The following is a 27405-nucleotide window of genomic DNA, read 5'->3' on the forward strand; positions in this document are numbered from 1 at the left end:
GGCTGCATTTCCTCAATTCACCTTTGATAACTCTGTTACAGGAGCTAAAAGCAAGGGTGTCCTTTCAGTAATGACTCAGGATAAAGACATCCAAGTTCCAAGCATTCCCAGGAATGATGGTCTCTCTCAGGGCAGAGAGCAGGGGCACGAGTGGAGCTGGTCCTGCCTCAGTCCTGAAGGACCCACCACAGATCAGCTGGGGCTTGTGTTGCCAAAAGTTGCCAGGCAGAAGAGCCAAAGAAAGCTGATGAAAAGGATTCTTGTGAATATTTTTTTCCCCTTCCTTTAGCCACATATCCCAGCAGAGGCTGGTTCCCCCTCCAGTCCTGCCTGCCACCCCAAATCCCAAACCCTCCAGCCCCCAGGGGATTGCTCTCACCTTTCAGCACAAACAAGGTGTCCTCTGAGACAGCTCTGGAAACTCTCCTCTTGGCAGAGCTGAAGTCATTTATCCAACACCCCATTAGCAAGCCCAGATAAGCACCTGCAAGCTCAGGGATGTGGTGGAAGTACCCTCACCTTTGCTCAGCCTAATCCAACCCCACCCAGCTCAGCTGGGCATGTTACCTGTGCCACCCTAAGGATCTGGACAAGATGCAACCTGAGGACATTTGGGTCCTGAGAGGTGTTGGTCTGCATCAAGCCATGGGTTGATGTCCCAGCTCCCCCAAGCAGGACTCCAAGGCTGGTCCATCACCCAGTGGAGAAGCTGGTGCATGGGCAGAGCCCCCACACGTGTCAGTGTAGCTGCTGCAAAGAGGCCCTGACTTGTATGTTGATTTTTTCTGATTTTTTTTCCAGCAGCAGAACTGGTCCCTTGCTGTTTTACACACTGAACCCACTCGGTCATGCCCAAAGTGATGCAAGACTGAACCACAAAGTTTTACACATTTCCCCCAGTGTCTGGCTCCATTTTTCATCAATGTTTTCATACAACGTTGCCAGCATCACATTATAAAGGAAACGCACGGCTCTGTCAGCCAGATGTCTTTCCAGCATTCCAGCGCTTTCATTTGCAACCAGCAGTTCCTCCTGGCTCGGGAAAAGTGCTTCCCATCCCATTCCAAGGGCAGAGTGTGGCACATGAAGCAGGTGCTGATGCCCAGGGTACAGTGTGGGACTCGGTGATTCCTCCAGGCTTTTCTTTGCTTTCACTTGGGCAGGATTTTTTTCTCTGATGGCAGATGGGAGTGGGTTGCAGCATTATCTGATTGCTACCTATTTCTGGCACTCTCACAATATTCTGTTTCACCAGGGCAAGAAGCCATTTGTAGGGGGTTGGATGTGTGAGTGGGAAGTTGTTATGAGTTTCTTTTCTTCAGCCCCAGTAATTGATTATGCAAGAGAAGGTGGATTGTCCAACCTGCAGCTTTTGGCTGGAGGTCTGTCCTGCAGAGCTGGATCTGCTGGAGGGGCACAGAGAGCTGTGCCATCCCCCAGCAGTGTCTGGTGGGACAGGGTGGAGATTACAAACCACCCTGCTCCCTTCGGGCCTGTGATCTGCTCCCATCTCCTCGTCAAGCCCAGCTTGGTGCTCCTCCAAAGCAGTTGGATTTAGGGCTTGGGTAAAGTCTCTTGCATCTGTATTTTCAGTGAGAAATGGTGATTTAGCAAGGAAAAGCTTGGCTAGCCTTGCACTGCACATGTTGCCTCCCCTTGCAAACCAGCCTTCCTCAAGCAAACAACCCCATTATGGAGTCAAACGGCTCCCTGGGGTAAAAGCTCCTAAAATAATAAAAGAACAGTCTAAACTCCAGCACAGGAATGAATTCAACAGGAATGAGGCTTCCCAGTCCTTTGCAGTGCCAGGCTCGCAGCCAGGACACCTCAGGAATGGGTGTCAGAGCAAACTTCTCCCTCTACCTGGGGGTTGCTGGTGTTATTGCTTCCATGGCAGGGACAATATGATTTATTGAAGCTTTTTTTTATTTCCCAGTGGTTCACCCAGTGCCATATGTGTGGGGAAGATAAACTATCTCATTACTGCCCTGATCTCTAATCATGTCACATTTTCAGCTGCTCTGCGGTGACGGTGACACGTTGGTGTTTTGGCCTCCTGTGATGCAAAGATAAAAACAAGAAGAGGGAAAAGAGGAAGGAATGGAAATGCAATGTGATGCTGACTGTAAAATCACATTGGCCTGGATTTCCCCTGAGAGCAGCACGTACATATGTGACTCTGCTCGGCTCTGTGGTGTCACTGGAGGCAACGTGATGGCAGTGTGTGATATCTGCATGCAGGTAGGAAATTTGGGGGTTCCCAAGAGGCAGGTGCACCCTTCCAGCTCTACCTGTGAGGGCCTGCATGCCCAGAGTGAAGGGATGTGGATTACCCACAGCAGAGACCTTTGCTGCTCAGAGCATCCACCCCAGGAGGTCCTGAGCAGGGGCAACACAAGCTTGTAAAGGCTCCAGGAATCTTATTTCGGTTTGTAGAAGAAAGACAGGATATTTATATCCTTCCACATAACAAGATAACGCAGAAAAAAAGCAGAGAAAACCCCTCTGAAACCACCTGTCCACCTTGAAGGTGGTGTAAGAAGGGTGCTCACAGAGAGGTTACAGGGCCTCTTTGTTACCTGCCTAAAATATGACATGTGATATGTAGGGCAAAAGCTTCACAGGAAACTCCTGGGTTTTTTTATGCTATGGTTAAGCAAAGGAATAATATGACCAGATGCTCTGAAAGAGGCTGCTGGATTCATCAGTGAACAACAGAGACACCTGAATGATTAAACATGTTAGAAAGTGAAAGAAACAGAGATTAATTTCAGCACTTAATTAGAATACCTCTAATCTTCCCCTTCATGACTATTTCCCTTCTCTTCCCTTCCCTAGTTTGTCCACATGTGCTTCCAGGGAGCATCCTTCAGGGAAGAGGGAGGTGTGAGATATGCCAATGTTTATTTTAACAGCTCCTTTTTTTAGGGCTCTGCTGTGAACACGCTCCTCCTGTTGAATGGGCTTGTTGCTATGGGATAAAGTGATCCAAGTTCCCTGGTTTTGTACTTTTTCTCCCCTCCACTTACTTGCAGTTCCTGTTCTTCGCTGAGGGACATCACTGGGTGTGTTCCCAAGCCATTGGTGGCCCATTCCCCGGGATGTTCCTCCATTCTCTTCATCAGCATTTTGGGGAAATAATGGGCCACCACCTGTTTTATGCCCGCACAAAGTACGAGCTGCAAATGGCCAGGCTGGGTGGAGCTTGGAGCGACCTGTTGGCCCTGCCCACATCAGGGGGATTGGAATGAGAGGGTCTTTAACCTCCCTTCCAACCCAAACCATTCTGTGATTCCATGAAACCAAACCCAGCCCAAACCACGCCGACCCCCAGCACTTTCTGCAGTGCTCGAGGTGGGTGTTCGACCTGCCAGAGTACCTGCAATGTTCACTTACCGGGTGGCAATTACGACATTAACACTGTATTTAATATTTAAAATACAAAAATGTAGCAGAGAGCAACGCCGTGGACTGTCAGGTCTGGCAGCCTGTTTTCCAGCAGCATGTTCTCAGCCGAGCATTTCGGCTCCTAACACAGTCCATTAGATACCATCACCCCCAGGACAAATTTCTTCCTGACCCTTAGCTGACAAGCCTCATGAGCCCTGGTGCGTGAGGGCTGATTGCCCTTCCGCAGGTTTTTAGCCCATCTGCTTTAACTGCACAGGCTATTTTTACGCCGAAGGCTGGAACACTTTACAGCTCTTTATCCCGGCTTTGTGCGTGCCCCAGGCAGGGGCTGCTGGCCCTGGCTCCCGGCCGGGACCGGGCAGCACCGAGCTCATCAAGCACCGAGCTCATCACCGCTGTAACGAGCCGGAGTGTGAACATCTGGCGGTGGCAGAGCAGCGTCGATTCGCTCACATTATGGTAACGCAGTAACGATGGCTGGTAATTAAACGTCTGACAGTTTTTCCTGTGCAAAACACCGCTTGATTGAGTTTTTGAAAGCGAGTGTTATGGCTGAAAGCTGGGCACAGAGCCCTGCTCCTTTGCAGCAGTTCACCCTCCTCTGCCATTGCAGTGGTGAGGGCTGAGCTCCAAACCCCTGCACCTGAGCATCCATACAAACCTGTGTCCTTAACATGTCCACAACTCAGAGATGCTCAGCAGGAATGCGGGATCTCCTCCTGCACAATGCCCTGCAATTCCTGAGGCTGATTTCCCGGCCAGGGATCCTAAAACGTGCAGAGGAGAGCCAGCACCCAGCCCTGTGTCCAGCAAGAAGACAGGCACACACCTGGCCTGATATCATCATCTCCATCATCGCTGTATCAGAGGATCACATCCCTGTTTGACTCCATTCACTGCAAATCCCAAATACCTCTGGACACTGCTGCATCCATCAGATGTGTTGACTCTTCCAGATGTTTCAGGGGAAATGACAGAACTGATAAGAAAGGTGGAAGTCTGGAAGCATTTCTCTGCTGCTGGCTGAAGGCTGCCAGCTCTCAAGTGCTGTTTGCAAGAGGAAATCTTGCTGGAGAGCACAAATATTTGTGCTCAAAGGCAGTGGGCCTAACCTAACACCTTTTCTTCAGGCAAACTCCTTCTGGATTGCAGGACTCACCCAAATCTCATCTCCCAAAGTGCTGGCTGAGCCCCAGCTCCCAGCACCACCCCTTGTACCTCTCACCATGGCAGATCCTTTCATCCTTCCACAATGTTTGCTCCCAGTTGATCCCACGCTATTCCTTGCTCATCCTGCTAGTCATACAAAGCCAAGCCAAGTGCACAGTTCCACCACTGTATTTTCCCTGGATGTTGCTCCTGCAGTGGAGCACAGTTGACTCTCTGCTGCTCACGCCCAGGATCGCTGGCAAATTCCTACTCAGCTGCTAATTTAAAATCCCAGCACATCTATTGAGCCTCCTCCTTGTGGCTTCACACTGCAGAATTGCAATAAAACTTTAATTGAATGCCTTCTTCAAAAGGGGACCTCCCTGAGTTAATGCCACCCCCCCCGAGTGACCCTTTGCAGCCTCAGTATGTCTGTTTTATTATAGCATGCCATGGCCAATTTGATGGGAAAGGGAGACTGTTCAGGCCATGCAGAGGAAGTGCTTTAACATTCATTCAAAGTGACAGTGCCCTGGTGCAATATGACTGGTAAATGCTAAATTGCCACAGATGGCAGATTTATGTTTCCTCTCCCCAAGGTCCCTTGCCTGTGGTGCTGGGGGCTCACTGTGAGCGTTTGAGGAAGGACCCACGTTGCTGATCTGCCTGAAGACACCTTCTTTTTCAGTAGCTGGCTGCTCAGAAAGTGCCAAAATGGGCCAAATGAAAAAATTATCCTGAAAAGTAATGATGTCTTTAAAAGCCAGATCAGAAAGCCAGCAGGAGGGTGGGAAGGAGCTCAGTCCTTGTCTGTTGAGAGGGAGCTGATCCACTGCAAAGCAGAGCTGGGAGGATGCTGAGGACCAGGAGGGAAGCAGCAGACTATGGCCAAACCTATGGCCCTGAGCCCCTGCTGGGGTCCCAGCCAGTGGTCTGGGATGCTGATCCCTGTTCCAGACCTGCTTCTGAGGAACATTTCTCCCTCCTCTCAGAGGACACCAGAGCCATGGAGCCACCGGTGCCCAGAGTGACCATGGCTGCCAGTGCAGCCAATTCCTTATGTAATCCCTCCCTTGCATTCCTCTTCTCATTCTTTTTTTGGTTTTATTTGACAGATTTGCTTAAAAACCAGCGTGGGAATACAAATGACATGTTCAATAGATATCAGCTCATGGCTTTACAACGTCCCAAAGAACACAAGTACTGTATCATCACAAGTCCTCGGCACAGACTGAGAACAAAGTCCCAGCTCAGGTCGTGTCAGGGCTGTTTGTCATTGCTTGCACAGATCTGCCACACACCAAAGCCACTTCCCTTGGTGGTACATGTCCTCCTGTGATGGTTACACAACAGACTCCTAACAGCCATGAACTCACTCTTCCTGGAGGACCTGGGACTGTTTTACAGGAGGAAGAAGCCGTTGGGGGTTCGTTAAAGCTCTGAGGGCTGTTCTGCTTCAGACAACTGCATCCCTTCTTTGTGCTCCTTGGATGCAGTGTGAAGGTGACCATTCTTTCCAAATGGCTTGGGAACCATGTTTAAGAGGTTTTAAACAAATCATTTAATCCCTCTCCAGGTCAGCAGAGACGTTGCTGCTTCCCTTGCTTCACGTTGGCTCTGCAGATTTTAGGAAGAGCTCATCCCTGGGCTTGTCAAGAGGCCTCCCACCTCCCCATTTTTTTTGGCCACTACAGTAGATCAGGCCACAGGTTCACCTGAGGAACCCAGGGGAAGCCTGTGCAATTCCATGCTTCATAGGAGACCCATTTTTCTTCTGTGTTCATATCTGGTAGCTGCACTCCTCCAGCTCACAGCTTGTGTGATACCGTGAATATAACCCATGCCCATCTGGCTTTTATTTACTCATGATGGTCCTGATCCTACAATGTGCTGAAAAGGAGGGTCTTGGTACCTGTCAGCTGGCAGGAGCATATCCAGGGTAAATTAATATAAAGAGGGATGTGTACATTTGTTTTTACAGTGCTATAAAAGTGGAGCTACTAGGAAATCAGCCTTTAATTGCCCTCTTAATGATTCTAACTCCTCTGCACTCGTTCAGAGCCATCTCTATTGTATCAGGTATAAAAAGAGCAGCTTCATTGACATGGTTTATGGCTTTATTAAACCCAAGGATTTTATATTAATAACCATCAGCTCCTCGGTTATATTTCCCCAGTGAAGGAAATGTGTGTATTGGTGGAGGTCCAAGGCAATTTGTAAACACAAAGTATTAAAAGGCTCAACAATTCTAAAAAGTTTTAATTGGAAACTCAACAAATTGCTTCGGAAGTTCTTAATGCTTCAATATGGAGCTCTCCGATAATGAGGAGCTAATTAAGGGGCCAGGATTCAGTTTTTTATGATAACTGTCTCCATATGGGCTCAGCACTCGGTGCTTGCAGAACTAATGAAGGTCAGAGAAGTAACAGCAAAGGAAGAAAGGAAAATTTTTAGCTCTCGGTGCTGTGATGATGCTAAGCAACAGCCAGTATTTCTGCCTGGGTTTTAGGCCAGGTGCTGAGTGAGCTTCATTTAATTCATGGGACAGTCTGTGTAAGTGCTCTTGAAGTTCAGAGCTGCATTTCACAGCCCAAAGCTGCATTTCACAGCCCAAAGCTGCATTTCACAGCCCACTGCTGCTCCTGTGGGCCTCACCACTGGTGGGGGAAGGATGAGCCCCAGTTTCCATGTGTCAGGCTCTACCCTGCACACAGAACCAGTTACACCTGTGGACAAGCATAGCCTGGAGAATGGCAGAAGTATCCCAGTGATGAGGTGCAGGGAGCTGTGCTGGCTGTGTCTGAGCTGGGCAGACAAACATCTGTGCTGCATTCGTGTCCTACCCTGTCCAGAAGTCATCCAGGCATCCCCTGGGATGGGCGTGAGGGCTCCAGGGAAGGGAATTGTATCAGAGCCAAGGGTAGAAAAGGTGAACTGCAAGAATGAGAGTAAATCCCATCAGGTACCCCTGCCATCCCAAGGCAGGTGTGAACCAGCTGGAGAGCATTGGTCCATCTGAGTCACAGGAAGAAGGACAGGAAAAATTAAATCGTAGAATGGTTTGGATTGGAAGGGACCTTAAGGATCATCCAATTCCACCCCCTGCCACGGGCAGGGACACCTTCCACTAGCCCAGGTTGCTCCAAGCTCTGTCCAACCTGGCCTTGAACACTTCCAGGGATGGGGCAGCCAGAGCTTCTCTGGGCAACCTGTGCCAGGGCCTCCCCACCCTCACAGGGAAGAATTTCTTCCTAATATTTAATCTAAATTGCTGCTATTTCAGTTTAAATCCATTCCCCATTGTCCTGTCCCTCCATGTCCTCGTAAGAAGTCCCTCTCAATCAAATCTGTCTCAGCCATGGAGCCGGGACTGGCAGGGCTGGTGGGGCTGGGAGCAGGACCTGTGTTCTGCACCAGACCCTCACAGATCCCTAGCACAGTGCTTTCAGACTAATGCCTTGTGAAATATTAACAACACCTAAACACACACACAGAAGTATGGTCAGATGTTTCTCTGAAGTAGCTCGCTGACTCCCAGAACTAAATTTGGACCAACAAGCCTCGTGCATCAAATAATTAAGTCATAGGCTATAGAAAGCAATCCTCTGGGATGTACTTGCCTTTGAGTGGCTCATCCACTTCCAAAGTAATACATACCATTAAGTATATGACCATATGGCATCCATTTATAGAATATTGCACTACAGGCAAATAGGACAAAGGTACACCCCTTAAAGCACTTTTCTCATCTCATTAACTTTGGGTACATGTAACAGAGAAGCTGCTCTGTCTTTGTTGTGTTCAAGGACATTTTGTGCTGTGGAGTCTTGTCTTAAATGAATTGCACTAGGAAAATTAGAATCTAAATGTAGCTGTGCCCTAAAGCAAACAGCATTATTTTGCCTTTCTGTAATTCGATTTATTTTTGCCGATCAATGTTTTGAAGCAAACGTGTTCTTTTGTCCTCAAATCTGGCCTAATGACCAAGCTGACTTTGGGTAATTTGTGTGTGTGTGTGTGTGTGTGTGTGTGTGTGGCAGTGTGCCTGGATGGGTTGCTGACAGATTCAGGTGGTGCCCTGCCATGTGCTGTGGTCTACCTGTAACATCTCCCCCAAGCTGGACAGATTGGCTGGGACAAACTCTGTGAACACCTGCAGAGGTCTTAGAGAAGAACTGTCTGGTGCTCAGGGTCATGTAGCACATCTCCCAAGACAGAGGACACCGAGCCCAGCTGCTGGGGCAATAATCTACACCAAAAAGCAATTCAGTGCGTGGTCCAGCCAGGATTCACATCCATGGCAAGGTTGTGCCTGGGAATCACCCTGAAGCTCTTGAGGAGCTGGGTAGGAGCTGGCTCAGCCAAGCCCAGCCCTGGTGTCAGCATCAGCTTCCAGCCCACTGATTGCAGCGTTGCTGGATCCAGCTCTAAACCTTACAGAAAAACCTGTGCTGCCCTTCAATGAGTTTACTCTGAAGAAATACATTAAGTAAATAGAAATTACTGCAGGTGCCTTCCTGCTTTTTGGCATAACAGATTTCTCTTGCCTACCAAAGATCAGTATTTCTGCCAATTACACCATGGGGCTCCAGCCCCCTTTTTTAGCTTCTTGGGGAGAAAATCACTGCTAAATATCGAAGTTCTCCACAAACCTGGCTGGAAATACAGTGTGTAGCAGGGAAACGAGTCCTCAGAGAGCTGTCCCCATTCTGCATTCAGCCAGCACTTCAGTGAGAGCAGCAGTGCTGACACAGGGCAGCAGCTCAGCCCTGTGTAACTGCCTCAGACATCTACGTGTGGAGGATTGCTCCTTGCTTGTGGTTTAATCCAGCTCTGAGAAACCACATTACACCACTCTTTTTTTTTTTTTTTTTCCTTTCCCTCCTCCCGTTGAAGAGCCCAGCAGGGAACTGGTGGAAAGGCCAAGAGGTTGAAATGAGTATGTGCAGTTTGCAGCAAACACCAACTGCTTATATTCAATTTCCTGACCTTGGTGATCCGGGCTCCTTCCAGGGGCCCTCGTGCATCCGTCTGCTGAGTCTGAAGGCTGAGCCTCATCAGGCCACGTGGATGAAGAATCATGTTCTCTGGTGGTGCTAAACATGGTCACTTGATGCTCTGTGTGGGAAGGAGACAAGGAGGGTCTGATGATGCACCAGAGAGCCCTTTGCAGCTTGCACTGGTACCAGTTACCCCAGATGCCAGTGAGATCCAGCTCAGGGGGCTCCCTGGCTGGGCAGTGAGGGAGAGGAAAAGTCCTGTCCCTTCACCTGGAGCTGGCTGTGGTGTGGGAATTGCTAAACAATGCTCTCCTTGGGGTGGAGGGGAGGGATAAGACCCCACATCTCACACCAGAGGGAGGTGGGACCCCACATCTCACCCGAGACAGTGGTAGCAGAATGAAGCTGCTGGTGGTACTGGGTTCCCGGTAAAATGAGCCCTGCCTTGGGGACAAAATACTGTGGAAGGGTGTAAGGGGAGAACAGGGAAGTGCAGGAGTCATCAAAGGTGGTTGGGAGGGACACGTTAACATAGTGTCTTAGCTTCAAAGTATCGAGAAACATCAGAGAGTTCAGCTGGGAAAGTGCCTCGGATGGTTTCAGGGTGTGTGCTGCTGCACTGCTGCATCCTGCAGGGCTGCGAGGGCCCTGCTTTGGCCAAACCAGGGGGAAGGATTGTGTTGGGTGCTCACACCCCTGCAGTGACAGTCACTCATTTTATGTGCTGGCTACATTAAATGGAAGGACATTTTTACCTGCACGAGCCCGCAGTGAGTTCAGGATGGGGGGCACTCCAGGCATCCGAGAAGGGAAGTGATCCAGTTGCCCTCAGTGGTCCAAGGTACTGTGTCTCCAGCTCCAGTGAAGGTAACAGATGACACGATTTCCTCCTGTTGAGGCACCAACACCAAACACTGTCAGTCCTGGGGTGGGTGGACCCCTGTCCACAGCACCAACAGCGATGCAGCCACAGGAGCAGAGCAGGAGTTTAGCTCCTTGAGGCAATGTCTGCTCCAAATGCAAACAGAAAGGGAATCCCTAAAGCAGAGAGACATATCCTCCATTCTCCCAGCCCCTCCAGCTCCCAGCAGCAGCAATACTCCCTGGAAGGAAATTTCAGGATGGCTGTTCAACATTTACCCAGAAAACCCCACAATAATTCCTGTTATCCCTCCCCTGCACTCGCTCACTCGTACAGAGAAGACAATAAACAAAGCAGGGAAGTCTCCTAATATTTTTATTGTTCCTTAGATAACTGTGGATAGTACAAAGTTTTCCTCTTAAAAAAAATTAATTACCTTCACACTTCCATAAACAAAGCTTCCCATGGAAATCTGCTGCCACAGAATTTCCACAGAAGCAATTTCCAACCACCATAATGCTATGTAGATAGTATAACAGTAAGAGAATATTCTCGTAATTATCAACATGAAATTGGTTATCTGTGTATAAGGGTGAACACTGATCTTTTTTTTTTTTCTTTTTAGAAACAAAAACCATCATTTATTAATCCAAACTACATCATTGCATTTACAACATTCATTGCATAAACTGGACATACAAAGTTTTGCCACCTCTGGTAAATAACAGACATACATTATACAATATATTTGCTGAATACATAAGTTCAAACAATATGGGTACAACAACTTGTTCATAATACATACTTAAACCATCGTGTTTAATAGTTACTAAGACACAGATCCATGAGCTACTTCGGGTCTCAGCACAGTTAATCTAAGTGACAAGAACACAGTTGAGAGAGACAGTAGCTGCAATGGAAGGCGAAGAAAACTAACCTGTGATAGGTCTTGTTCAGACAGCGAGAGCTCCTCACGGGTCAGCTTTTTCTGCTTAAAAATACAAATCACACATCCATCACAGCTGACCGTGACGCCAGGGGAATGTCCATGCAACCCACATACAGAAGAGAGCGAGTCTCCCAAGGATAAACTTCCAACAGTCATTGCCTTACTGCTTTTGTATGTACTATAGGTTTGCTATCAGAACAGAAACAAAACAAAACCCCAAACTTAAGTGGTTCTTTAAGTGCAGTTCCAGCTGCAAGTACATGGTGACTCGTTAGTCTATAACACAGAGCCAGACTTCTAGAAATGTAGAGGTAATGCTGATCTGTCAGGTTTACGCTGAATTATCCTCCATGACGTTGGTCTTAATTTTGGCAGCTGTTTATATATTTACTTATTTAAAGTGTGTTTCCTTATTAGCATTTTTTTTTTAAATTAAGTTTCTCCCTTCTTTTTTTTTCTTTTTTAATCCTTTTCACGTTTATTTTATTTCTTTAATTTTTTATTTTTTTTTTTCTCTAAACCGGTCTCTAAACAAGGGGCGGGACTACAACTCGTCGGAGCGGATGACGTGGAAGAGGGTGACGTTGTAAAGTATCTGGTGCCCGTTGTTCCAGGCGTAGAGAGCCCGATCCTTGGGGTTGTAGTCCAACATGGAAATGTGGGAGTACTTGTTCTGGAAAGGGATGTCGATGTACTCGTAGGTGGAGGCGTTGGTCTGGTAGGCGTAGTGCACCTTGGTGCCCCCCGAGTAGCCGTTGGTGACGTAGAGGGTGCCGCAGATGATGAAGGCCTCCCCGGCGCTGCGCTTCGGGTAGCTGGTGTTCCAGGTCTGCAGGCTCTGCAGGGTGTTGGGGTCCAGCTTGCTGATGACGATGTTCCCCGCGTTCTGGTTGGTGGCGTAGACGGCCCACAGCCCGTTCTCGTCCACCATGAGGTCAATGTCCGAGTGGCCGCCCCAGGCGTAGTGGTACATGTTGTTGTAGCCGGCATAATCCAGGCTGCGGGTCTTGAGAATGGTCTCTGTTTTCAAGTCAAACCTGATAATTATGTGGCTTTGGTATTTGTTGAAGTAAATAGAGCCGTTGTAGACCACTTGACCGGTGCCCGACCACGGGTGAGGGAGGCGGTGGGAGGTAAAGTTGTCAGTGTTCATGAAATCTGCCATGGATTTGTACTCGCGCACGAAGCGGTTGTTGTGGTAGCTGTCCATGTACCAGACCTGGGTGAGCAACAGAAACACAGGGGGGTTAGAAAACAGCAGAGACCCGCTGAGACCTTCGCACATCGCCCTAAAAACCGGGCTGTGGGAGAAACCCAGAAATCATGGAATCATCACAGAATGGTTTGGGTTGGAAGGGACCTTAAAACTCACCCTCTGTGACACCTTCCACTAGACCAGGTTGCTCCAAACCCTGTCCAACCTGGCCTTGAATCCAATGACGTCTCCAACACCTGCCCAGAAATAACCCCAATTTCTGAAACTCCAAATCAGCCAAGAAATCAGCTGAATAGCAAAGTTTTCCCGGGGGGGTAACCTGGTATCTCCCCAGGAGCACGAGAGCTTAAGTGCTCCCCTGGGAATGCTGCGTGATTGGCACCATCCTTCCAGAGGGCAATTAACATCTTTTCCCTGGCTAAACCCAGCATTTTATGTTGATGCTGCTTTTGCTTCCCGTAAGCCCCGTCGTGGTAGCACTCAGTAAATTATCCCAGCTGCTGTGCCTAACTCCATTAATTTGGCATGCAGGAGAGAGGGATGCAATCACTCATTGTCAAGGAAATTCAGGCAAAGTCCATATTGGCTTAAAAATCATACACTTCTGCATCAAAAGCTTAAACCAAGGCTGCTAAAATATAAGAGAGAGAGATATCTAAATCTTGCTATTGGTAGATTGGGGTGAGATTTTAGATCATCATTTAAGTGCCAGTTCACTGGGGACACTGTCTAGACTCCTAAAAAAAAAAAAAAAAGCTTTTGTTATATGAAACCAAGTCTGAGGCAAATGACCAAGCTGTGCAGTTAATATCCAGAAGAAATATCCAGCCAGTGATGACATTATGGATGCAGTTACTGCCTAAAAATAGGAGAGCTGCTTTCTGTAAAAACTGTCTAGGAAGGAGAAAAGGTAAATTTAGGAAGGAGAAAAGGTAAATTTAGCAAGAGGGAAGCCTTTAAGGCTGCAGATTTGGGTGATGTAGTGCAAATTTCTTTTGCAGAATCTGACAGTGTTATCTCTGCAGTGTGACTGTCTCCAGGGTCCCTGAGAAGAACAAACCAACATTTGGCTGCTGCCTTTGAAAGGCCAAGTGGGGTCTCCAAAAACTTTGTAGGGAACTTCAGCCCTCCAGCGTTACCTCCCTGGAAACACTGCAGAGGTGGGGAATGAACATGTGGCAAATGCCTCTGGTCCTCACACCTTGGTGGGCTCGAGGGATGTCTGCAAAAGCACCAGAGAACACCCACACACGTCCCTGAGCCCTCGGCACAGAGGTGTCTGCAGCCTGGGAAAGCTGGCAGAGAAATGCCTTCAACTAAACCAGCTTGGGAAATTATAGGGGAAAAAAAAAACAAACCCAAGACCAAATTGTCTCTCTGCTGCTCCTGTTTCATTATCTGTTATTAAAACTTCAATACACCCTGTGCCCGGCTTCTAGAGAGAAGCCCAAGCAGAACCCCACGTCACCACACTGGGGCTGCAAGGTGGCAGAACCCCAGAGCATTCCATGCTTTGGAGAGGTGGAGGGATGAACATCATCTCATCACACCAGCTGGCTTTGAGCAACCTCCTGCTGCCAATGCACATCATCCCCAGCACTCAGCATCCACCTGCTGCCTCGTGCCAGGCTGCTCCTGTGGGACTCACAGTTTGCCCCAGTTGTGTTCCATGGTTTTGAGACTCGAACAAACGGCCACGTGAGCCACCAAACACCTCCTGGGGCTTGGGGACGGAGGATGGGAATGATAAACTGCCCATCTTTCCCCATCTCCACTTTCCCACTCTGCTGAGCAGCCAATAAAATTCACTTAATGGTGTGTTCCTAATAAAATTCCCAGTAGGTTCATGTATTAGACACACAGAGACGCTGGTGAAGCTTCAGCTACAGTTTACAGTCTATTTGCATGAAAAAAATACACTGCAGAAAAAGGCATGGGTGAAAAAATATTAAAAAGAGGGGTTTGAGACAAAACTCTCTGAGGACATGGAGGATCTTTAGCATCTGAACAACCAGCTTCAGCTGTAAATGATGTCAGTGTCAGGGGACACAGCAAACACAGCCCAAAGGGGACAATTCTGTCCCCTCTCTCGAGCAAAACAACATGTGATGTGGTAAAGCCTTCCCATCTCACCTCCAATCAGGGTTTTACTGGGGATATAGGTGAAGTTTTGCTTAATAACTGTAAAATATGGAGGTGTTGAATTGGGGAACCAGTGCTAACCAGTTGGCTGCTGGAGGAAAAGAGCCCAACAAATCAAGTCACCTTCAAAGAAGCCACCCAGGGGTGGCTTCTCCAGAGCATCCCTTGTCCTCTCTTAGCTACAGAGCTCCCAAAATAGCTGCCCCAATACAGCCCTTGCTGGAGCCTTTATCCTTTGATGAAGGATGTTGCATGCAGGAGGGAATTACATGCAGCCAAGCTCTGTGCCTTTTGTTTTGTTTTGCTGCCTGCAAATCCTCAGCAAACACTCGAGATATTTTCCATTCCATCAGTCATGGGAAGCCTGGATTGATTTTCAGCCAGTTATTGGCCTCCTACCTCCTTGGGATCAAAATTGAATGGTCTGAATGGAAAAAAAAAAAGACCAAAACAAAGCAAAACAAATCTCTCTCTCTGGCTGCAGTCAGTTAATTCCTCACAACAATGAAAGTGGAGGATGGAGGACAAATGCAGTCAGATGACATTATCAGAGGCTCTGGCAGGAGAAGAGCAGCAGGGACCAGGACCACGAGTCCCTGTGCTCAGCCTCAGCCCCCTCCTGGCTGCCAAACACAGAGGAGAAACCCAATACTTGAGTATTTCCCCCCTGTTGTGGAGGGGCACAGACCTTGAGGTGACACTTTTAAGACCATGACTGCTCACACTGCAAGGAGTTCCACCTGCCCAGGGGAGGGAGCACTGCGTGGGGCTGCTCACCCCCTCCTCATCCTCCCTCCCTCCCTGCGGGATGCTCAGCCCCTCCCGCTGCAGAGGAGGCCAGCAGAGCCCTGTGAGATGAATTAGGACCTTCCCCAGGTTTCACAGGGCACTCTGGGTGTCTGTGATGAGTTTTCAGTGCCCTCAGTTGTGTCGGTGGGAACAGAGGCGAAGCTGCCGCGGCCTTACCTTGTTCTCTCCCTCGGGAGCGAGAGGATCCGTCATCCACGATCCGAACCGGGACCCCGAGGTTTTAATTGTGATCGGGTCACTTATTCCTGTCAGCTTCCCACAAGCTGGAAAAGAGTGGAAGGAGGCTGGTGAGCACCACATCAGCCCCGAGGCCCCGGCGAGGGGCACCTGAGCCGGCCACCATCCACAGCTCTGCCCACTGCTATGCCCCGCTGATGGCAGCTCCGGGGTTAGTTAATTAAAGGGAATTAAGTCAAGAACAAGTGTTGAATGCTTTTGGTTGTTTCATGCCTCTTACTAACGTTTGTCCTTATCAGACTGTCCCCAGGAAAACCAGCTTTGCTGAACCAGCCTGGCTGCGAATGTCACGGAATAGGGAATGAGGGGAGTGAGCCAGGATCCAGCAGCCAGGTGGAGGAATTAGCTGAATAGCTGCTCATTTCTGCTCTAATACAGTGGGTGCAGCCAAGATAAAAAGACAGACGTGTCTATTCCAGCCCTGCTGGAAACATGCATTTGTTACAGGTTATGCAGAGGAGGAAAAAAAAGAAGTTGGGAAATGATACACAATATAAATCTCGTCCCTGCAAAGACCATTTACCAGCATCTACCAGCCACCTCCTCTGATCCCTGTCGTGTCGGCACACTTAGGAGACACTAATGAATTCACCAGCCTCCTCCCAGCCAGCTCCAGGAGAGGAACCAAAGGCAGCAGGATGAAGGCGGGAGGTGGGGTGTCCCAGGGATCCCTCAGGAGCTGCCCCGGGAATTCTGCCCAGACTCAGCATCACCACAACAGGGATGAGCGCCCGCTCAGTGCCGTGAGCCAGGTTTGGAGCACGCTCAGGTCCCCCACACCTATCAAATTCAGTGCATCTTCGAGCCCAGCGCAGTGCCTTGCTGGGTTTTCAAGCCTTAAACATGAGGGGAAGCAGCAGCACCTCTCCTCCAGCTTGCCATGCCAGCTGCCCACGGCAGCTCTTTTCCCATCCATGGTTCTGTCCCCAGCACTGAACCCAGGAGCCCTCCAGGGATGCCCATGGATAGACGCCTCCTACGGAACGCTGCAGCCTCGGCACAGCCCCACTGAGTTCCTTTCTCCAGCAATATCCCCAAGTTTCAGCAAAGCTGCCACTCTAGTCTCCTGCATCACCAACATTTTAACATGTGTGCAGTGAGGAATGACAGGTGAAGAGACAGAGACGCCTCGGGAGGGGCTGGTGTTGGACACTCTGTTGCTACGGGAGCGCTCATTTAAAACCTGGCCACACTCAGTGCAGAGCTGGTCCTGCAGCAGCATCCCTGGAGCAAGCCAAGCTCAGGTCAGTGGCACCAGGGGGACAGGCACCCCCTGAAGTTCAGAAAGCATTTCCTAACTTCTCCTTTTTGACGTGGAAGCCTCTGTCAGGTTGAGAAGGGGAAGGTGGCGGTGCTGGGGTGGAGCAGCTGCTCTGGGTGCCGGGTTTGAGGACCCAGCAGAGCTGCAGCTGCACTGCAGTACCTGCTCAGCAGGGCACCCAGGGCTGGGGCTGCAGGTGGGAGCCCCTGCAGGTGCTGCTGAAACACAGGCAGAGCTCTGCCAGCTCAGGACAAGGTCATTCTGCTCAAAATTACCAAGTAAAATCATAGAATAGTTTGTTATAAGGGACCAGTAGAGGTTATTTAGACCAACCCCCTGCAATGAGCTGGGACGTCTTCAACTAGATCAGGTTGCTCAGAGCCCTGTCCAACCTGACCTTCATAGAATCATAGATTCCAGACCTTGAATGTTTCCAGAACACACACTCTGCAATCTCTTTAGCTGCCTCCCTCCTTAGCCTGTTCTCACCAGCACCTTTCCATCCTGATCACAGCCACAGGACACATCCTCCTCCCTCAGCTCTGTGCCCAAAGGGGTCACCTTATCCTGGGGCATCAAACAGATGAAGATATTCTTGATATGCACCAGCATGACATGACCAAGGGGACTATCAATCTTCCCACAGCCTTCAGACCCCAGCAGACAGAGAGAGATCCCCAAAAAAAGCAGAGAGCTTTCCTGGCTTCCCTGAGACACGACAGACAGAAATTTGCCCTCCTGCCTACCTGATGCACTCAAAACCTCTCAGCTCAGGGGGAGAGCAAAGTGTTGGCAAAGGGATGAAATGGGTTAAAATAAGACATTTTAATGTCTTGCAAATTCCCCTTGCAGAGGTCCAGCCTTCCTCTAATCACAGATCTGCGCAGCGCTGCCTGCCATTATCACAACCCTACACTGCTGTCACTTTATCTCTTCCTTCCATTTCCCTGGAGAGAAGTGTTGCATAAAAGCTCATTGATTAAAAAAAAAATAGTTAAAAAAATAAAGCAGCAGCAGCTGATAAGGGTGAACTAGTGTTGTTTGCAACATCTCCTACACCTATAGCTGGAGGCACATTCTCAACAGCTCTTCTGCAATGCAAGAGGGTTGTTCTTACACAGGGTAAGGTGTTCTCTCTCCTGGTGTAAATCTATCCCAGGCACTCAGATGCTGGGGGGAAGTTTCTTTAGGGTCCCTACTTAGCCATGTCCCTGCAGCTTTCCTGGGCTTACCACTCAGGGATGGACAACTACAGCCTCTGATCCTCACCCACCCATCCATCCCTGCTGAGATCCACACCACACTCTGAATATCATCAGCAATTTCCCCCCCATGGGTGCTGAGCCTTTAGCAGCAAAGCCACCCTCCTGTTGGAATGGCAGGATCATGGGATGCTGGGCACGTTTCAGGTCACTCAAGGACAAATGTGCAACAGAAAAGCATGTCCTTCCTGCTGCTTGTCCAGGAGTCCAGGACACAGGGGAGGCCCGTGAGCAGCAGCTTTTGGGGCATCACAGAGGAGTTGTTTTCACTCCTCTTTCCCCAGTGCTATTCAGGTCCTGGAAAACAGCACAAATGAGCCTCTCCCCAAGTGTCCCTCCAGGCTGACCAGCCTCTGTCCTGCCCTCCTGCAGCCCCTCAGAGCAGCCATGGAACACAACCCCCCCCAGCCCCTTCCTCGAACTGCATGAGGAATTTTCCAGCAGGAGAAGACACGCTTTCCTCCTGCCAGCTAAAACAAGCTCTACCATCCTCCCAGGATGCCAACACCTCCGCTCCATATTTCTCCTCAGATCCAGCCCACAAGTGATGTTTAGCAGCTCAGGAGCAATTTATCCACCAACGCAGCCACCGGCTCCTTCTGGACTCCAGGGTTCTGCTTGGACTGCTGCTGCCACAGTCAGGATCCTTCCCTGCTGAGGCTTCCCAGGAAGCCAAGGTCTCATCCCCCCATCCCAGTCCCAGCCCTCCACAGCAGGGATGGGGTTGTGGCAGCTGGGGGATGCCCTGTCTTCACCTCTGTTGCCTGGCTGGGAGCACCCCATCCCAAAAACATCAGGGACAGGCTGGCAGGGCTCTATCCCCATCCCTGCACCAGGATTTTTTTCCAAGACTCAGGGAAAGCTTAGGCTGGCAGGCAAACATGAGCCTGAGTTCAATTCCCCCTTGAGCCAAGGAGTGACAACCTCTCCACTCCTCCAAGGCTCCTCTTAGGAACATTAATGGAAACGTTAAAATCCCTGTATAAATAGTGATCTTTGAGAGTGTAAACAGAAACACAGATTGAACCTGCCATTATTGATTTTTTTTTCCCTTCACACACATGCCAGGGTCAGGAAGTGTTTTCACTATTGATCCATCAATAATGCTTAGGAAGCCCAAAATGCAAAACAGGACCTTGTCTAAAGAAAATGCTGCTGCACTGTGGAGCATCAGTGCTTCCCAGGAGAGGTGAACTGGATGGGAATATGGCACATCCTTCCCCTTCCCTTGCCCTGTGCTTATTGCAGCAGTTCCCTGACCCTGTTTGGGGCACCCTGAGCTGCAGCAGGTGAACACGCTCCAGGTGAGCAGCATTTCTGGCCCATGCAGGAGCAACTCTAAGCTCAAAGGTGCTCCTTGAAACATCAGTGAACCCCTCAGAGCACACAACCTGCTGCAAAACTGCAGAAATCCTCAGCAATCAGGGCCTCATTGTGTGGCAGCAAAGTGTAAGATTGTTATTTGAATTTAACTCAATTAACTACCATTTTCGCTGGTTTACACGCCGAAGCCATAAACAACATTGGAAATTCAATCTGTGCTGTTTGCTGTTAAGTGACCAAATAAATCACCCTCCTGGGTGAGCAGCAAATCCTCCTGGATTTGTCTCACCTTTGTGAGCCACAGCATCCATCTCTGCAAGCACCCGGGAGTGCTGCAACATCCCAGGGCAGAGGAGCTGCCCTGACCCCACGGTCACAGAGAGAGCAACAGGAGGGAGAAGGGACACAGCAAAAAAGCCCAAATAAAGACTCAAAAAGATTTAAAAAAAACCAAACCAAAACAAAAGTTTCTGGACAAAGTTGCCTGCTATGGTGTGACTTTCCCCCACTCCCAAACCAAACCTGGGTGCACCAGCGCTCGTTAATAAATGAGAAATCAGGCTCTGCCCTCTTGCTTGGCCAGGGGGGTTGTACCTGCCCCAGGGGTACCTCAGTGCCTTACTCTCTGCATACTCATAGTTCAAACACTCTGAGCATCCAAGCTTAGGTGGGAATTCACTTTCCTCTCTGAGATTTCAAGTCAGGTGGAGCCTGTAAGGGATCAACATGATATCAGAGGGCAGGATGGAAATGCGGAGGGAAAACAGAGGGTCAGCGGCTGCTTACAGACCTGTGGAGGCATCTAGAAACAAGCAAAAGCAATCCCACCACCAGAGCCAAGAGAGAAACAAAGCATTACCTTGCCAGGGATATAAAGTGCTCAGAAGAGATCTGATCTTCCATGAAGTTACCTGAGAGTGTAATTTCGTATGTGCTACCAAAATAGACTGCAGAGCAGTTAATGTGTTTAGATTATCTAAACTGCGTAACAAGAAAGTCAATAATGTAAGGAGAAATTAAATCAAGTCAGAGCTGGCCCAACAAATGGTGGGGGGAGTTCTTGCAGCTGCAGAAGGCAGTGCCCTCCTTCCCCCTCTGTTTGGGGTCAGACGCTGGGTTTGGCGACAGCTGAGCCTCCCCACGACAGACCCACGGGCCTCAGTCAATTAATACTCTCTGAATGAGATTAGAGATGAATCTCTGGTGGTTTAGCACCAGCCTGATGGAAAGGGATCCCTGCTCCCTCGGGGAACAGGAGAGACAGGGAGATTTATATCCTGCCCAGCGGCACAGTCCAGACCACACCACGACCCCGCCCCAGCTCCACCATGCTCTTCTCCGGGGGATGGGGGGGCTTGCAAGATGCAAAAGGGAAAAGGGCAACCAGGGAGACCGAGTCACGGAGCCCCCACACCCCTCCCTCCACGCACAGAGACCTTTGCTGGGGGCCAGCTGCACTTAGCAAAAAGGTGGGACGCGGATGCACGAGCAAAACACGGGTGCATGTGTTCGCTTTGCATAAGCCGGATCCGCCCCGGCCGCTTATGCAAACGCCGCCCCCGGCGCCACATGCCCACTCACGGGCCCGATCCTGAAGCACTTACACCACGAGCAACATTGCTCATGCGAGTAATCCTCGGCAGGACTACTCCCAAGACGAATGTTACTGATAGCATAGCTCTTTACAGGATCCAACCTGGCTGTGCCAGCTCATCCCTTCCGGCCGGGCACGGCACAAGATGGCCAGAGTGGCATCTCTGCCTCCGGACGGGATGAGAGGTTTTTAACATCGATGGTGTTTAGCCAGTGCCACCATGTTGTTTCTGAGCCTACCTAATTTTTGCATGCATGCACGAAGCCTTTCTTCAAGATTTGACACTCTGTTCTGAAGCTCTTCGTAGTCATAGGCGCCAATCTCCTCCTGGAGTTCGTTTAGAACTGACGTCAGATTCTGGACCTCCTCTTTAAACTGCAATACCAATTTGGCATCGGCTTTGTACTCTTCCAACACTGGTATCAAAGGCCTAAGTTCCTCCATTTTCGCTTTTATTGCCTGCAAGGTTAAAATAAGCTCGGTTCAGTGCTATGCGTGCAAAAATCTGCAACACTCTGCCTTGACCTGGTTGCTTCCTACGTGAGCGCAATGTTCATATCCCACAATTATTAGCATTAAAATTAGTTTAATTATTATTTTGGTCCAAATGATGTCTTGGAAAGAACATATTAAACAGGCTGCAGAACACCAAAATATTTGGGAAAGGCCTTTATTTGTCATTTTTAGAATGCAACATCTTAGGGTTACATGCTTCAGATCACATACACAAAGAGTTGGTTTTTTTTTTTTTCTTTCCAAAAATAAAAGAAAATAATATATATATGCATTGACAAGGGTTTCAAACTATTCATGAAATGCATCTACAATTGCATGCAAAGGAAGATCTTGGTTGTGTGGTTCAAGGTTCCTTAGTGAGATATGGTGCTAATTTGGAAAATAATCAAAAAAATCAATGCATGGTGCAAAATGCTCTGTGGCCCTCTTTTCATGGTTACATGGGAGTGAACTGCTTCTTCAGTCACTGCAGCATTGAAAAAACTTGCTTTTAAGTTAGCCCTGTAAGCAAGAAAATGAAATACTGTTGAGGATCTAGCTCACTAACCTGCCTTATATAGATAGCCATTCATAGACAAATACTCTTACGGAACTAAAGAGAGAAAAAAAAAAAACAACACAAGAGCTCCAAACCACTCACATTTTAATGCTGGCATTAGCAGAAACAAAATGCTGTGGCTGTTCTTTAAAATGGTGCTTTGGCAGCAAATTAGACAAAAATTCCTTACTGTTTTTAGGCACAGACCATAAAAATCAAAGTCGTTATCAAATGCAATTCGCAGAAATGAATTTTTTTTTCCTTTTTCTTTTTCTTTTTTTTTTTAAATTAAATGAGGGCCTCGTTTAAAGGCTCGGTATGCAGCATTTTGTTGAAGATGCTTTGCTCCAGCAGCTAATGAGTAGACATAAATATGCATGCACCTATCTGTTAATGAAGCATGTTAGTACACACAGAATACCTGGTGCTGCTTAAACTACTGCACAGTGGCCAAGTTCACAGCGCCCAGGGCTGTGACATCTGCCTGTCTGCTGAAGCAGCTCAGGGCTGAACAGCATCAGAAATTGGTCCTCAGCCTCATTCCTTTCCTTCCCATCCATCCCCTCCTATTTAAGTCAGGAGGTTTTCCCTCCTGTGCTTTGTACATGGGGAATATATTGATTTTATTTACTTGCACTCTCCTGTGCAAGCTCCCTGGCAGACGATGGGGGGGATTAAACTCATCAGAATGGAGGGGAAAAATAATAATAATAAATTAAACAAATAAATAAAAAAGAAAGTCATGCTCAAATCAGAAAGATGGTTCTTACATCCAGACTGCAGAGCTAAATTTAGGGCCCTGCAGTAACTGGAGATGGGGAGCGGAGGAGGTGGAGTTGGTGAAAAGTTTTAAGAACCTTCTTCCCAGCTTTTTATGATATAATCTTGGTATTTAAGTATTTAACATTAAAAATTCTGGTGTAAAATACCAGCCAGCTGGGCAGCTGCCTGAAAATGAGGGTGAGAATCAGCTGGGTGGCTGATCAGGAACATCCCCAAATTTCACTAGAAATCTTCTCAACTTGTTTTTAAAGCTATTAACCCAAACCATTACTAAAATTTCAGACTCTTTTTGGCAATTCAATTTGTTCTCAACCGAGTTCTTGAGGGTTTGGCCACTGCTCTCAGTGCCAGCTGCATTCCAAAGGCTGGCAGCTTCACCCCTCGTTTGTGTGGCACCAGGACACAACACACAGAGTCCATCAGAAGGTGCTTGCTCTGCTGCCAACACCATTCCTTCAAAATTGGACAAGATCCTGGAGATGTGCAGTTTGCCAGCCTGAGGAGAGCTGTAATAATTGTACTTTTGGGTTTTTTTGGGGGGAGGGAGGTGATGTTTGAGTGATTAATACATTGCTACAGCCACCCCAAGGGGGGATGCGGTTCGGTGACAGCCCATTGCAGTTTGCCACGTGCTGCAGAAATGGAAATAGAGCCCCAGTTCCTGGCTTTTCCCAAGAAATGGGTCATGGGTGTGGCAGGGGGAAAGGCTGCCTGGCCATGGAAGGGAACCCACCTCTCCCAGACCTCAGCTGCCCCAGGGCCTCCCTGCAGATCCCCCTTATGGAGCCATCCTACGCTGCCCTACTGGGGCACCGAGGTGGTTTGTGGCTGTGGGAACATGGACATTTATGCTTCTACCCTACAGAAAAATGTACTGAGGATGTGATGCCACAACCTAGAGCAGGCTGTGCTTTGGAGAAGGGGGAGCCCACGGATGGTTCCCCTGATGGGAACCAGGGCCACAGTCCCATGCACACCCCGAGAATTCCCTGGCCACAGCTCCATTAGGAGTTTGGAAAGCAGACATACCTTAAACTGCCTTGCCAGGTGCTGCTTGTGGCTTTCTTCCACTTGCTTAAATTTTGTTTCCAGTCCCCTCATCTGGTTTTCCATCTTCTCCACGTACTGTAGGTCTCTCTGGGTCCGCCTGTCCAACACCTCTATCGACTGGGACATGTTTTGCACCTGTCAAACAAGAAGGGACTCATTAAGAAGGTGCTTCCAGCACCAAGGCAGCCCCTCTTTTGCATCCCAACACTGACCTTTTCCACACAGTCAGCAGAGCTAAAGGGCAATCAGCCCATGCATTATTTACTAGTTAATCAACAGCATTTCATAGATTATGACCCCGTGCTCTAAACCAGACTAAACGTGTTTCCTAAATGCTTTTCCTGCTGCAGAGAATAATTTAACAATCTCACATGCAAAAAAGGGTTGTAGTCGAGGCTAAAACATGTCACTCGTGGCTGCCTCTTTGAGAAGCTGGAGTGGCACCTGCTGTTGCACAAGGAGAGCTCTTAGTTGAGCAGAGGCCCACCTGGGTACGAGAAAAGCCTCTGCTCAGGTGCACATTTCCATTTCCTCGTGCGCGCGAGCGACGCTGATTTGCCTAAATGCAAACTTTACTCCCAGCTCGTAAAACTTCATTATCCAAAACAGCCCAACTGTTTACACAGCATCTGCCACAACAAACCCAGCTGCGGGTGAGGGCATCCTGGAGCTGGGAAGTACGGTGGGAGCTCCCACTCCCCACCGGTTCCTGCCCGCTGGGGCGGTGGTGCCGCGCCGGCAGCTCTGGGAGCCGAGCGGTGCCGCAGCCCCGCAGCTCCCCGCGCAGAGCCCATCTGGCCTCGCCCGAGGAACGAGGCAGAGAAGGTTGGCTGGGCTCATCGTGAGAAAAAGAGCTGAAGGTGTAAGGAGGGGAAGGAAACGCCAGCTAGGCTGACCTGATTTTGAAGGCTGGCTGCCATCTGATTTATTAAGATATTCCCTCCTCTCCTTTCTCAGGCTTGGGAGAGGGGGAACGAAGCTCTGACGTGGGCAGGCACCAAAGCACCTATTTAGCATGAGGCAGTGAGCGACATTTAAGGTCCTTGCATCGGGGACGGATGTGTTTGTACCCCGGCTGGTCCATTACGGGGCTCCTGCCACCGCCACGTCACCCACAGCAGCGCCGCCGTGGCACCGCGGGGATGACGTCCGTGGCTAAAATGAATCAGGCCCCCGAGCGTGCTGCTGCGTCAGGGCCGTCCTGGCTCAAGTCTCCTCGGCTGTGGGCGTCTCAGCAAAACCCAAATGTGAGCCAGCGCCGTCGCCGCGGATCCGCTCCCAGACACTTCCACTGCCACGTCCGCTCCCGTCGCCGTCCTCGCCAGAGCCGGGATGGGGAAGGAAGGAATGGTGCAAGTGCAATATTTCCTGGGGCCAATCGCACTGGGCTGTTGGTGACTTACCTCAAGTGACAGGGCGAGGGCACGGCAGGACACCCGCGCGCAGCCAGGGCCGGGAGACTCCTCGCTGAAACCAGCCCGGGTCAAATGCCAACTGTGGTGTCTGCAGCTTGGGAGCCCATCAAAATGCCCATTGCTCATGCACGATGACAAGAAAACTATTACAGGGATCCATTAAAAATGTATGGGTGACCTGTATTTCAAAGGCCAGCAGCGAGGAAACATTCTGTACAACTCCTCCGGGGGTCTAATAGTCTTCCTCGGCAAAGGTGAAGCTATTTTCAGTCTCTGAGCCCCAGCACATCACCTGGAGATGAACCAGCACCCACCCTGACTACCCCCAAGGACCTGCTCAGAGAGGCCTGAGGAGCAGGGAAGAGCAGAACAAGACTCTCTTGGTTTGGAGAAGAAAAGAGCAAACCTGAGCTCAGCCCGAGACTGTTCAACTCCTGTTTAGCTGTGCCACCCCCAGGGAGCTTCCAGCAGTCACAGCTGGGTGCTAATTCACCTGGGCTGGATGTGGAGGAGTTTGAAGACCTCTCTCTACCCTGAGGCAGGAGAAGGGACAAGCGTGGCTGCTCTGCAGATATTTTTATTCTAGTGATCCAGTTTATTTTCCTTTGAGATGAGCTGTATCTGCCCAGCAGAATTGTTCCAAGGGGTTGGGATAGGAATGGCTTGTAGAGATCATGCAAAATTGATCTAATTGCACTAATGCCTAACCCCAACTAAAGGCCAAGCTGCAAGTAATCAGAAAAGAGAATTTCTGTAATAATAGACAAGTATCTGAGTTCACAGGGGCTGAGTAAGGCTATGGGGGGCTCCTTACGCTGCTTCTTGGTTGGTGGGGAGAGAGAGACTCTGCTGTCAGAGCATCCTGCTGGGGCTGCTGCTCTGAAAACACCTCTGGAGTGTTTCTGCCTCTCCCTGACTGCAGAGGAAAATAACCTCCTCACATGTCTCTAAATGGAGACGCCTAAAATAGCTGCTGTGCTATTTTGGGGGTGGATTTTACAAGCCCAGGCTCGGTATTTGTTGCCTGTATTGTTTTCAACCAGGCGAGATTGTGGCCAGACTTGCAGCATCACCCCTGGTCCCTGAGAGCAGCTTGTGCTCCAGCAGCTGAAGATCTGCTTGTTTTCCATCATTAGCATATCACGCCCTTGATCCAGCAAAGTACTCTGGACCATGATTAGGTTTCAACGAGACTGTTCATAGCTTAAACTTAAGCATGTACAGAAGTGCTCTAATGAACTCAGGCCCAAGGATCCTGTCTCTCAAATTCCCTCAGCTTCCTCCATTAACTGTTGTCCTCAATCATGGGCTACAATGCTTTTTGGCACCACTCTCAACCTGAAACCTCATTGTCATCAAGCTAATGTGAGACAGATACCTGTGATTGTCTTGGAGAAGGAATTATTTTTAGCATTTGAAATAGAAAATTAATACAAATGAAGCTTCCAGAGCTGTTCTTGTCATCTTGTTTGATGAGTTCTTTCAGAATTAAAGCAGAGTAACAAAGAGTCAATATTGGCCTGATGACCTCAGTGAGACCTATAAGGTCAAAGCCACGGTTTAAACCCTGCTCAAGCTTCCCTGTGGATTAGCCTTTCATACCAGCTCCAAAAAGCCTGTTCTAAGTCCATCTTTGGGGTGAATTTTTAGCCTTGGGCAGCTGTACAAACTGGTGGAACAACAGCATGAGGCACCTTGAGCGAGATTTTCATGGTCTATGGGAAAAATTAGCAGAGAAATGGATGCAGCTGATGGTTCAGAACTTGAAAAGTTCATCTTATAAGGTCTGTAGGAGGCAAAGTGAAGGTTGAGAAGAGATGGCATTTTCCTTCGTAGATACACCTCTGAGTGACTATCAAAGGAACAAAAAGACCTGTTTAATCTGGA

At 49.1% G+C, this 27405-nt stretch overlaps 1 protein-coding gene and 1 long non-coding RNA gene across 3 annotated transcripts in view; both read right to left on the reverse strand.

Annotated features, from left to right (window-relative positions):
* Positions 1–945: 945 nt before the first annotated feature.
* On the reverse strand, positions 946–10448 carry LOC116797017. The gene is made up of 3 exons (XR_004360558.1): positions 10316–10448; positions 9550–9678; positions 946–2056 (listed from the first exon to the last, which is right to left on the reverse strand). It is a non-coding gene; the product is annotated as an uncharacterized LOC116797017 (long non-coding RNA).
* A 332-nt stretch (positions 10449–10780) lies between these two features.
* The window catches only part of OLFM1 (olfactomedin 1), a 32298-nt gene continuing 15673 nt past the window's right edge, over positions 10781–27405 (reverse strand). For both annotated transcript variants that reach the window (XM_032708096.1, XM_032708095.1), the window contains exons 3-6: positions 24083–24238; positions 21456–21675; positions 15696–15802; positions 10781–12590 (exon numbers count right to left, since the gene is read on the reverse strand). In XM_032708096.1, coding sequence (XP_032563987.1) covers positions 11916–12590; positions 15696–15802; positions 21456–21675; positions 24083–24238 — 1158 coding nt within the window. In that variant the 3' untranslated portion in view covers positions 10781–11915. The remainder of the gene's footprint in view (positions 12591–15695; positions 15803–21455; positions 21676–24082; positions 24239–27405) is intronic.

Source organism: Chiroxiphia lanceolata, chromosome 21 (assembly GCF_009829145.1).
Source record: "Chiroxiphia lanceolata isolate bChiLan1 chromosome 21, bChiLan1.pri, whole genome shotgun sequence".
NCBI classification, from domain to species: domain Eukaryota; kingdom Metazoa; phylum Chordata; class Aves; order Passeriformes; family Pipridae; genus Chiroxiphia; species Chiroxiphia lanceolata.